At 45.5% G+C, this 12,918-nt stretch overlaps 1 protein-coding gene across 16 annotated transcripts in view; it reads left to right on the top strand.

The window, feature by feature from the left end:
• Sun1 (Sad1 and UNC84 domain containing 1) overlaps nt 1-12,530 on the top strand; it is a 43,449-nt gene extending 30,919 nt beyond the window's left edge. For all 16 annotated transcript variants that reach the window (XM_046420990.2, XM_046420989.2, XM_058571698.1 and 13 more), the window contains 8 exons: nt 705-748; nt 2,067-2,178; nt 4,226-4,480; nt 5,045-5,129; nt 7,544-7,659; nt 8,623-8,790; nt 10,592-10,684; nt 11,002-12,530. In XM_046420990.2, coding sequence (XP_046276946.1) covers nt 705-748; nt 2,067-2,178; nt 4,226-4,480; nt 5,045-5,129; nt 7,544-7,659; nt 8,623-8,790; nt 10,592-10,684; nt 11,002-11,115 — 987 coding nt within the window. In that variant the 3' untranslated portion in view covers nt 11,116-12,530. The remainder of the gene's footprint in view (nt 1-704; nt 749-2,066; nt 2,179-4,225; nt 4,481-5,044; nt 5,130-7,543; nt 7,660-8,622; nt 8,791-10,591; nt 10,685-11,001) is intronic.
• The last annotated feature ends 388 nt before the right edge of the window (nt 12,531-12,918 follow it).

The following is a 12,918-nucleotide window of genomic DNA, read 5'->3' as shown; positions in this document are numbered from 1 at the left end:
GGGAAGGCCAGGGATTTTTGCACCAGTCTGAGACGTGGAGATTTTGGGCACTGAGAGTCAGGTTCTTGGCATCGCTAGGGCTTAGCATGAAGCCTGGAGCCTGGCGTTGTAGATACTCATGTGTTAACTCAACTAAATTGAAACTCATTTTATCTTGGGGTCAGTGGAGTACAGCCCTGTGGAGGTCTTGGGGCCAGCTCCTGTCACTGAGAGAGCCAAGCAAGTTCAGCAGGATAGGGGACTCACCTTCCCAGGGTGCTGCAAGCATGTGTCCCTTGGGGTAGCCTGAACACCATCTCTGATCAACCTGGAATGCAGGCTGCTGTCTTCCTGGCATGTGCTGCAATCTGGATGCCTCTGTACAGCCCATGTGAAGTTGCATCCTCAGGTGTGACCGCCCTTTCCTTAGCCTTCCACTTTGGCAGCTTTCTTCTCTCGACCTGGGTGCCAGTTAAAGGAGCTTTATGTTTGGAAGGTTTACAAGGCTATTTTCAGGTGATTTCACACCTCTCTGAGTTCAATGTCTTTTAAAATTTACATTGAAAAATAAAATAAATATTCCTCTCCACCAGGTAGATCTGGGCTTTGAATTAAGGCTGGGGTTGGGGAAATTCCAAATAGACATAGTTTAAGTTCATCATATAATCATTTTATGAAGTTTGTTTATGACATGTGTTGAAACAGATTGTTTCTCTACTTTTCAGGCCATCCAGAAGGAATTAGAACAGATCAAGCAGAGAACAATTAGGTAGGATGATTGCAAACGATTCTATAGCTTGACCCTTGTATTTTTCTTTCTGGTTGCTAGATGACAGCAGTCATTGACAGTAGTGTTCCTGATGTACCCACTTGCATGTCACCTGAAGTCACTGGCTTGTGTGTCTTTCTGGGTGTCCCTTTGGGGCCATGGGAGGGCAGAGGGCCCTGAGGATCTTGGACATAGCATGAACAGGGCCTCTCAGAGGGCCACCCTTAGGGAGTAGACCAAGGGACCTGGGTTGGAGCTCCTGTGAGAGGGATGCATGAAAAGCCTCCACTGGCACCATTAGTGTCTCAGTGAGTAGCCACTGTCCCTGCTGCTCACAGTCCTCAGGTGGGTGGGACACCTGCCTGCTGGGCAACACTCACACACTAGGATCTGCTCATGCGGTCCAAGCCTTTTCACAGCTGCAGCTTTTACACTTAAAGTTGGTGGCTCTGAACCATTCCCAGTTATCTCCACAGCCCTGGCCCCCCACTGTTCTTGGGGGTCTGGTGCTTATTCCCACCACCAGCTTGCTTTCTCCTGCAGGTTTCAGTTTGCCTGAGGCCCTTAGAGTGAATGTTCCTTTCTTTGATGTTCCCAGAGTTGCATCTTCCCATACATGCCCCCAGCCAGCTCTCTGCCCTCCTGGGTCTGCATGTGACAGCCTTTGCAATCCTGTTGTCCTGAAACCATTTGGAGGGCTTTAGCTGATGAGAGGGCAGCTCACATGCATCCCCCACGTCTGCTCCTCTGTGCTCTTGCAGTGCTGGGCCCTGTGTGGGGGATGCAAGTGCTAGGCATACTTTATCCCTGCAGCTTTGGTTTCAATGGGAAATGGTTTTGATATGCCAGGATGCAGATTTCATTGTTTTTCTGAAAGGAGTATGGTTGTAAGATAGGAATTGTTAGTATCTCAGCAAATATGACGTTAAATATGTATGTTGTAATTACATTACCTCCCTAAAGTAAAATTGTCAAATTCTCAAGCCATTTGTTTTTAGTGCAGTTGTTCATTCCATTAGCTTGAAAATGTATATTCAACTTATAATAACTGTTGATAAATTTTGTCTCATTTCTGAAGTTTTATTTATAATTTTAAGGATTTTCAGAAAGAATTTTTTCCTCATGAGCATATAACCATTGCTAATAGCATTCTGGTAGGTGTGATGCATACATGAATTGAGCAGAAAAGAAATCCTGTGTGATTCTGATAAGTGCTGCTTATTTGTTGACCGTGCTGTCTGGGCCATGGTGGGGCAGGTTCCTCCTGAGTGTGTCTGGGTTCCTGACTTGCTTCTCCTCCCTGGTTGCTGGTTTACAGTGGAGCTGAGGAGCAGCCCCTCCTGCCCCGAATTCAGCGCCTGGAGCTGGAACTGGGCCTGCTGAGAACACAGCTGTCAGACTGGCAGCATCAGAAGGCCAGCTGTGAGGAGGTAAGGGTAGTTCCAGGAATGGCCAGGCCAACTCCAAGAACAGGCAGCTGTCCTGGTTCCAGCCTTTTGCTTTGTAACAAAGTAGAAGAAAGTTATGACCTATGTTTATCAAGGTGTTTAATTTTGACTTCCTTTAAAAACTCCTTTCACTATATTTGAAGTTCTTTTGTTTCTCTTGTGGTGCTGGGGATGGAATGTACTCTACCACTGAGCCCTCTATTTGACATTTTTAAACATTTCAAAGTAACAAATTCAAGGCTCCTTGAATTTCCCCTATTCTAGTGATGTAACATAAGAACGAGCATGTAACTTTCCATGCATACTTCTGTGCACACAACCACATGCTGATGTGTGGTGCATTTGTGTATTATCTTACCAAAGCACTGGGCTGCCTGTGCACACAGGTGGTGCTGCGGATGTGGCTTCAGGCCCACTTGTCTTGTCCTTGGGCAGAGAACATCCAGATGCTTATGGTTGCTGGGAATGAAAGCAGACATTAGACTGACAGAAGTCCTCAGAAGTCCCAGATGATCAGAGTTACTTGTGACAAGAGTGGTTAAGTTGTCTCTGCAGAAAGCTCTCAGAACTGGTAGAAGAAATAGTGGAGAGGACAGAGCACGTAGGCAGGGTGCAGGCTCGTGGCTGATGAGCAAATAAAAGTACATGGCTGCCTCCAGCCACGTGTGGATAGTGGCCACCACTAGTCTAGCCATACCGTGAGCATTCTTGCTTGTGTAAAGCTTTGGGGGTGAATTTTATGTTGTTAGCCAATTATAAATATGCATACTGTTTGAAACTGGCACCCACACTCTTCAGAAAGAGAGGCAGAGCAGAGTCTGAGAGGAGTGGTCAGGGCTCAGGGTAGCACTGGAGAGGGTAAGGGCAGGGGAGTACAGTACATGGTGCAGTCACTCATGGGGTGCCAGAGAGAAGCAGAGGGATGAGGCAGGCCTATAGGTATGTAAAGGAAGGTATGTCGCTGGGTGTAGTGGGTACATTTTGTTGATGAAGACAGCCTTGGTACATGTGTAATTCCAGCTGAGGCAGGAGGATTGCAAGTTCAAACCCAGCCTCAGCAACTTAGTGAGACCCTGTCTCAGTGATTAAATGCCTCTGGGTTCAATCCCTGGTACAAAAAATAAAAAATAAAATAATAAGGAAGAGTGGTATGTCTTGTGCAGCTAGCTGCCATATTCTGTTCCTTAGAAAGTAAAAAATTCACATGCACAGGTGTGTGTAGAAATTATATACATGGACAAGTCAGCATTCGTGATATTACATTCAAAGCTTTATATTGACATTTTGTTGTTGTTTGTTTGTTTTTGATACAGAGCACTGAGCCACATCCCCAGACCATTTTATTCTTTATTTGGAGATGGGGTCTCCCTAAGTTCCTAGGGCCTTGTTAAGTTGCTGAGGCTGGCTTTGAACTTGTTTTCTTTCCGCCTCAGCCTCCCAAACCACTGGGATTACAAGTGTGCGCCACTGTTCCAGGCTTGACCTGTTTTTTTCATTCAGGCCCAGTTTGTTGAAGAGGATGAGTTCTGTCATTCACGTTGGTGCCTCACCCATGGGGCTGCTGGCAGAGGCTTGTTGAGCGCAAACAATGGCTGAATGAGGACTCCACCCGCTTTTTTTAGTTCATGTTTACGCAGTACTGGATTCCTGTTCTCATTAAAGTGTTAGCTGGGCTTGGTGGCACATGCCTGTAATCCCAGTGACTTGGGAGGCTGAGGCAGGAGGATGCCAATTTTGAGGTCAGCCTGAGCAATTTAGCAAGACTCTGTTTTAAAATAAAAATGAAGAAAGGGCTTGGGTATAGCTCAGTGCCACAATACCCCTGGGTTCAATCTCCTGGACCCCCAAAAAGAAAATATTTCAGCATTTTTGGAAGGGGTCTTAAATTTAATATGAAGGGAAAAAATGTGTCACTTTTATATTACATACTTTAGAAAGTTATATGATACTTCTGAGGCATCTGTATTGTGTTGATGTGGTTTAGTTAAAACAGTAAATTCACTGTAATTTTACTAATGACTGCCACCAGGTGGATACCCAGGTCAGAGAAACCATCAAGCTCCTATTTTCTGAGGACCAGCAAGGTGGCTCCCTCGAGTGGTTGCTGCAGAAATTTTCCTCTCAGTTTGTGAGCAAGGATGACCTGCAGGTTTTGTTGCAAGACCTGGAGCTGCAGGTGCTAAAGAACATCACCCACCACATTACAGTGACAAGACAGGCCCCAACGTCAGAGGCTGTCGTGTCTGCCATGAGTGACGCTGGCGTCTCTGGAATCACAGAGGAGGTGAGCAGTGGTGAGACAAGGTTCAGCCTGCATTTGTTGTGAGACTGGATGTCTGGGTGTCATGCAGGCAGGCTGTGAAGCCTCATCCTGAGAATGGTTTCCAGGGCTGGGCCAGGTTCAGTGAGGGGAGGCAGAGGTGCAGGTGCAATACCAGAGCCTATGAAAGCATGCTGTAGGCAGTGTCACATCCAGCTGCTCCCTGAAGCACTTTATACGCTGAAACTTTTCATTCCAAAGATCCCATCCACCTGTGCTGTGGTATACTTTCTGAGATTTATTAGAATTTTCAGTCATACACAAATTTCCCAGATTCCCATGTTAATAGCTCCAAAATCTAATCCCTGTTTCACTCTCCTTGATGGCATCCTGGGAATGATATGTCTGAGCCCTAGTAAAGAGGGTCTAGCTCTTCTGCCCTTCTGACATGGCCCTCGGGTACAGGACAGGAGCATCCCCTGCCTGTCACCCAAGTATACTGCGCCTCTGGTCTTCGTTCATATCACTAATGTGACTTTTTTCTCTTGCACTCGTGTTTGGGCTTCCTTTGCACATGTGTTTGTCCAGCAAGTGCGTGTCCTTGTGAACAAGGCTTTAAAGCTGTATTCTCAAGATAAGACTGGGATGGTGGACTTTGCCCTGGAATCTGGTGGTGAGTACACAGATATTTGAATCATTAAATATGATGTTCACCTGCTAGCAGGCTGGGAGCTCGAAGTATTAAGGGACTTGGTGGAACATTGACCAGTCTGAGTGCAATTCTAGGCGAGTCCCTTGTGCTTTTTTGTCTCTAGACAATTACCTTTTGGACAGAAGGACTGGAACACTGGGCCTACATGCTCACAGGGCACATCCTAGAAGGGCAGTAATGTGCTGGGCCCACATGCTTGCAGGGCGCACCCCAGAAGGGCTGGAACACCGTGCCTATGCATTCGCAGAACACACCTGAGGTTTGGTCAGTGTTGCTGATCATGAGTGTGGTGACTCTGCCCTCAGGAAAGATGATGAATAGGGCAGACAGTAGGAAAGCAGCTGAGAGTAGAAGGACATAGGTGTTATTTTGGTCCCCCAGAGTCATGATCCATTATATCTGGGAAATCAGAACTGTGGTTCCATATACCCTGGCAGTGATTTTGGGATTGCATACTAGGTCAGCACACTAGCACTCTACAGATACCACTTGGACAGCATTGGTGAGTTCAGGTATGGTTTCGCCTCCATGGGTAGGTAGTAAAGAAAATCTTGGTCTTCTGATACTTTTTTTCTTTTTTGCAATACAGGGGATTGAACCCAGGGCCTCACACATACTATACAAGCCCTGTACTACTGAACTATGTCCCCAGCCCTCTTTGTTTTATTTTTGCACAGGGTCATGCTGAATTGCCTAGATTGGCTTCAAACTTGTGATCCTGCTGCTTTAGACTCCCGAGTAGCTAGGACTATTGGTGTGCACCACGAAACTTACCTTAAATTTTTAAATTTTAGGAATTGCAAATGGGGCTGGTGGACTAACATTTCTTGGGAGATAAGGAGATTTTGAATATTCACTAGTGTACAGAAGGGTTGTTGAGCCTGCAGAGGGAATGGGGATTTTTACAACCCACAATCCGTTTGCTTTGGCTTATCTCAGGTTAGGAAACCTGGCAATGGAGGTCATGCACGTAACCCCATTGTTGCTGGAACAGCTGGGTTTTGAGTCTGGATGTTACCCTCTCCTGGGCTCTGGATGTGGTGGTGGGTGAGCCCCAGGGCTGCCAAGGACAGTAGGTCCTTCATGTGCTAGCTAGAAGCCAGCACTAATGTTCACATTCTCTGTATTTTCTAAAATGTCTTTCTTTAGGGCATAGATTTTAGTTATACCTCTGAAATTCAACAATTTAGAAGTTAACTTTGAGTTCAATGGCATCAAGTGACATTTTAACCAAATGGTTGGGCCAGTAGTCATCCTTCATTCTTATGGTCCTCGAAGATTTGTGTATAATTAATTCAGAACCCTCTGCAATGCCTGGCCAGGTTCCATCTGTCAGCTCTCAGCACTGTTTTTATGAAGACTCTTGTTTTTATTGATAGTGGGACTTTTTTTTTTTTTTTTTTAAGAGAGAGAGAATTTTACTATTTATTTTTTAGTTCTAGGCGGACTGGTGCTGAGGGCCGCACGCATGCCAGGGGAGCGCTCTACCACTTGAGCCACATCCCCAGCCCCATAGTGGGACATTTTTAAAAGGCATTTCAGTGGTTCTGAAAAATCAGATAGCCATCAGCACGTTGAACACCTTGTTTAAATGTAAATTCATACCCCTCCCATCTCTTCCTAGAGGAGAATCACTGAGTTGAGGTCCTGCTGTGTAACCACATAAGGGTCCAAGGGCAGAGGGCCAGGGCTGATGCAGCTCTGTGGGAATCTTGAGTTCTTATCTGCTTGTTTGTTGCTGATTCCAGTGTCTTGTCTGTGCTCTTCCTATGGAAGGGCAGACTGGAACTTCTTTTGCTTCTCTGAGATTAGAGGTCATATAACATAAGCATCTTAATTAAAAGAATGCAGCTAGGGCTTGAGTCATGGCTCAGAGGTAGAGCCTAGCATGCATGAGGCACTGGGTTTGATCCTGAACACCATGTAAAAGTAAAATAAAGACATGGTGTGTACCTATAACTTAAAAAAAAAAAAGTATGCAGCTCAGTGGTTGTGAGTATATCCCAGTGCTATGTAGTCATCACCACCAATTCTGGAATTTTCCTGTTACCCCAAACAAAAACTTATACCTCTTTGGTTACTACTGGCCCCCAGGACTTTGGTTTTAATTGAGGATTGTCATAGCATTACCTTACCCCTTAAGTAGTCCTTTGAAAACTCACCTACCACTAGGACTGGTGCTTGCTAGAATTCTTGATTCTTTATCTAGAAAAATTTAAAAGGAAAGGAATAGGGCTGATCTTAAAGCTAAAGGCTCTTTGTGCGAGTGGAAACTTGAGAAGATCACAGCACTCTGGGTAGTGCTTAACAGGCAGCAGTCTTTGCTGGGGGCAGTAGTAGAGTCAGATGATGAAATGAACTTTACTTTGTTCCAGGTGGCAGCATTCTGAGCACTCGATGCTCTGAAACATATGAAACCAAGACAGCCTTGCTAAGCCTGTTTGGAATCCCCCTGTGGTACTTCTCACAGTCACCCCGTGTGGTGATCCAGGTGAGTAGATGCTGTCTGTCTCTATGGTGGCTGAGGTCCTCCACGCAGCCTGGGCCCTGTGCAGCGGCTGGAGAAGTGCAGGGATCATGGGTAGGCAGCTCAGTGGGAGCTCATGAGGGAGTTCATGCCTGAGGGACTGGCCCCAGCACTTCCTTACTGTTTTTGTCAGCTTTTTCACTGCTGTGACTAAAAGGACCCAACCAGAACAACTGTAGAGGAGGAAAAGTTTATTTATGGGCTCACGGTTTTAAAGGTCTTCGTCTGTAGAAGGCCAGCTCCATTCTTCAGGGCTCAAGGTGAGGCTAAACATCATGGTGGAAGAGTGTAGCAGACAGAAGCAGCTCCATGATGATCTGGCAGAGAAAGACTCCATTCTCTAGATAAAAAATACACCCCATTAGCCACACTCCCAATGAACCACTTCCCTCCAGCCACATCCTACCCTTCAGTCACCACCCAGTTAATCCTGTCAGGGGATTAATCACTGATTGGGTTAGACTTTTACAACCCAATCATTTCTCCTTTGAACTTTCTTGCATTGTCCCACACATGAGCTTTTGGGGGACACCACACATCCAAACCTTAACACATTGATTCCTTGGTGCCTCCACCTAGGCACCTCCCTGTGTTCAGCTGTCCTGAAGCTCCTCTGAACTTTTGGCCTTTGGGGGATTTTTGGCTGCTTCATCACACAGGCATAATTGATTACATCTTTGGTGGTTAGCGACCAACTCAATCATCAGCACTTCCCCTTTCCAGGGGAAAAGGAAGGGACCCTTATAGGTACACACTGCAGCCACCTTTCCCTGTTTCTCTTCTGATTTGTTCATGACAGTTTTTACCATGCAAAAGTCCTTATTATTTTTATTTTAGTATTAGCATTGTTTTTTCTTAATGCTTCTGTTTTTTAAGAGGTTAAAGGCTGATTCAGACTCTGAGTTCTCGTGTTTTGCCTTTCCCTAGCCTGACATATATCCAGGTAATTGCTGGGCATTTAAAGGCTCCCAGGGGTACCTGGTAGTGCGGCTGTCAATGAAGATCCATCCCACCACATTCACAGTGGAGCACATACCAAAGACATTGTCACCAACTGGCAACATCTCCAGTGCCCCCAAGGACTTTGCAGTCTACGTAAGTGCACCCTGCTGCTGGGGCATTTCCCTCTCCGGAAATTTCCCAAAGATGAATGACCCAAAGACTGATGGCAGCTCTCCTCTGCCTTCTCCCTCTGCCCTTCAGAAGAATTAGTACATTCAGTGTTTTGGGAACATTCTGACACTTTTCCAGGGAGGGGCACTGATGAGTAGCACAGCAGTCAATGACCAGTTCACATGCCGGGCTTACCTGACTGGGTTAGATGTGCCTGCCTTTGAGAGTGGGGTTCTCCAAGTGTCTGTTCACCTAAGAAGGAAGTTCGTGAAAGAAGCCTCCATGCAAGACAATTTGCTGGGGAGAGTTCCACTTTATTGCAAAAGGCTGTGTGCTTATATAGATCTAAGGAGAGATGGCAGGGCTTAGATAAATGGCGGGCCACCCGTTTATTGGCAAGTTCTTCCAGATATCAGTTCCAGAGCCCAGGAATTAGTTCTTATTTGGGCTAAGGTTCCCCGCCAGCGAGATTTGAAATATTGGCGCCAGTGGGAGAGTTCACACCCGCAGGAATGGAAAAAGGGGAAAGTAGGAAGAGAAGGTCCTTAGGCGCCATGTTAGGGTTTTTTTCTGGGGTGCGGCTGCCGTTATACTTTTCCCAACAGTTCGGACCATGATGTCACTGAAGCAAGTGAAGGATGAACAATAAAGCAAATTTTCTTTCTTTACTTTTAAAATTTATAGAAATAAATGATATAGAATTTGGAAAAAAGCCTGATGTATTGGCCCACACTGTAATCACAGTGAGTCAGGAGGCTTGCAAGTTCAAGGCCAGTCTCAGAAAATTAGTGAGACCCTCTCAACATAAAAAGGCAGGGATATAGTTCAGTGGTAGAGCACCTCTGAGTTCAATCCCCAGTACAAAAAAAAAAAAAAATTCTAAAAGGGTACCCACAACTCTAGCACCTAGAGAAAGCCACCATTACCATTGTGACTTCCTCCCCTTTAAAAAAAAAAATCTATTTTAGACATTACTATTCATAAACTTTTGTTTTCTGCCATTAAAAAAAATCAAAATTTTGTCACAAGCATCTCTCTATGACAATTAAGAGTCTCCAGGCATCTGTAAGTACAGGAGAATGCTGCCCAGCTGAGCCCATTGACTAACCCTTTGGTGGCATGAGTGCAGTGGCTTCTGTCTGCACTTGTCCTCACATTAGATGCTCAGGGCTTAGTAAGAGTGCAGTCAAGGTATGGGGAAACTGCACCAGCCCGGCTCCTGTCTCTGCCAGCCCCAAGCAGAGGTGTGTTCTTCTGGTAACTCCATTCTGGAGATCACACCCTCTCCTTAGTCACTATGTCACAGATAAGACTCCCATTGTCACTCTCAGTTTTTATTTAGTTGCTCATGGCCTGTAATTTCTTTCATGGCATTTTTTATACCTACAAAATCCTTCCTCATTATGAAACAGACATCAAATAGTCATTTATATTTTTTTATTTTTTATTGTGATAGAATGTATACAAACTTATCCTTAAATTGGTGTCTCCTTGGGCTCATGGGAGCCTAGAGTTCCCACTGGTGAGGGCAGCTGTGAGTGTGGTCTGTGCCATTGGACAGTCACATCTCTGCTACCTGCACACGCCTCCTGCTGGCCTCAATCTTCCCCATCTGTATTATGGGAGCAGTCACACCTGGCTAGGAGGGTGGCTCTGGTTGAAAGCCCATGACAAAAGCTTCTAGATAGGGCTTCAGTACTGCTTATGGAGGTGAAGTGACACAGTCACTTCTGTTGATGACTGCTGTTTCTATTGGCTGATGACTACCTGGTCTTGTTTTCAGGGTTTAGAAAATGAATATCAAGAAGAAGGGCAGCCTTTGGGACAGTTCACATATGACCAAGAAGGGGAGTCACTGCAGATGTTTCATGCTCCGGTAAGGACTGGGGCCGCGTCCCCCCACCGTCTCTGTCACTGGGAACAGTCTTGTTGAGGGGCACATAAGGATCAGCTTTGGCAGGAAATCAACCTGTACCTCCCAGCTGTAGTGAGCTGTGTGCAGGTGCAGGTATTGGTGGTGACAGCAAGACAATCTGGCTGGTTGGTTCTGAGAGTCTCCCTGAATTTATGATTTAGAAAGTTCATACTGAGAATTCTAATTTCCAAAGGCTGTTTCCTGTCAGATAGCATACTAGGAGAAGTGATGGTGTCAGGGCTCTTAATCTGAAGTAAATGTGTTTTTTCCCATTTCAGGAAAGACCTGACAAAGCCTTCCAAATACTGGAACTCCGCATCCTCTCAAACTGGGGCCACCCTGAGTATACCTGCCTGTATCGGTTCAGAGTTCACGGAGAACCCGCAAAATAAAGGATTCCCTAGTTTTGTATATGCTTGTATATACCAGAACTGCCAGAAACACTGGATCCTTGGGGTGAGGGCATGCGTAGAACAGTAACATGTCAGCCCTACAATCAGCATATGCAGTGGCAAAGGACCTGCACGGTGAGTCCTCGCAAGCACTGCATGCCATGTGTGTGGTCCACAAAGAGCTCCGTGGTGGGTTCTCTGGAAACTCATTTGAATGTATGGTTCTCAAAGACACTCATTTTATTTGGGGGATTTGTTTTTTAATATAAGCCCTTTAAATTCTTGATATCAGGAGCAAAGCAGGGGGAGTTGACAAGTTTGTTGGACCTTTAGGAGTGCAGACACAGTCCATCTGTCAAACCCACACATGTTCTTTCAGGGAAAACCATCTCCTAGTTTTTGGATTCTGAAACTTACACCAGGTGGGTTCCATGTTTCAGCACCTAGGTTCCCCAGTTGCGTAGGGGCTGAGACGTGTCCTGTGCCTCCTTGGTGCTGAGCAAGACAGAGTGTTTTTCTGCTGAGGGTGGGAGCGTGACCTCAGCAGAGGCAATTTGGGTCCCAACCAACATCATAAATGGAAGAGCTCAGGAGGATGTTGCAGTTGAAATTCACAGCATGGACAGCAACTAAAAGATCTCACCTTCTGTTGTCCTTGGGCTGTGTTTTGAGTTCTGCTGAAGGGGCAACACTAAGGCCCCTGACCCTCCAGGGCATGTCACCATTGCTGTAGAGTCCAGTCTTTCCTATGGCAGCACTGTTTACTGGCTCTCAGTGGGGTTTGCCTTTTATCCAACTGTCAGCTATTCTCACTTGATTCTTGTGAGACTTCTTTTGGTTATAATTAATATTTAATACTACAGACTATTTTATGAGCAGACTTTATAATGGAGATATGTACAAGGCACTTCAAGTGTTAGATGTTTTACTTTAAGAATTATTTGCATTTTGTTGGTCAAGACAGCCTTGGCACACCATAAATGCTGTACTTTCAGAAAAAGCATGGCAGTGCTCACTGGTCTCTGGAGTTTTGTGTGGGCTGTACAGTCCTCAAGTACTTCAGCCACATGGATCTGTGCTTCTCCGAGAGTTGAACCAATGCCCATGCAGCTAGGTTGGGTGAAATGTGTACAGATGTTTCCTATATTATAGGTACATATATAAGTCAAATTTCCTATATAAAGCTAAATTTGGAAGTTGGGGTGGAGATATTTTGAATATTTATTTTTAAAGATGCAAGATAGGACTTTGTGCAATGTATTTTTGTAAATGCTTTTCAAAATATTTGTCTTTGGTAGTGTTTCTTTTGCTGCCACCAAATTGATAAGATGCTATTGAGATGTTTAAAGAGTTTAAATTTTTAAAAGTGCATGTGATATTTCAAATGAGTAATAAACAGTATATTTCCTTTCTCAGTTTGCTTTCTCTCTACCCATGAGGTGTGGGAAGGGACAACTAAGTCTGTGTGCTGAGAGTGAGAGCTCAGGTGCTGCAAGCACTGGCTGTGTCCTTCAAGGCCTTTAGTCTACAGGTTCTCAGGGCACCTCTTCCTGCTTAGGGGAGTCCAGCTGGAAAGCAGATACAGAGTAGATAAGAAGGTGCTTAGGCACTGGGGTATGGCTCTGGTGGCACAAATGCCTAGGCTGTCTGAGACCCTGGGTTCCATACTTAGCACCACAAAAAGAGATACTCAAGTGAGATCATTGGGAAAAGAGGGCTTGCTCTCCCCGAGAAGCGACCTGCCACTCAAGGTGCGTGCTGCAAGTGACCCTGGGGACTCATCTCTTGCTTTTACACAAGTGG

This window comes from Marmota monax, unplaced genomic scaffold, assembly GCF_021218885.2.
Source record: "Marmota monax isolate L192 unplaced genomic scaffold, Marmota_monax_Labrador192_F-V1.1 WCK01_AAM20220418_F8-fsc00266, whole genome shotgun sequence".
In the NCBI taxonomy this organism is placed as follows: Eukaryota; Metazoa; Chordata; class Mammalia; order Rodentia; family Sciuridae; genus Marmota; species Marmota monax.
This window is presented reverse-complemented; position numbering and strand designations above follow the sequence as displayed.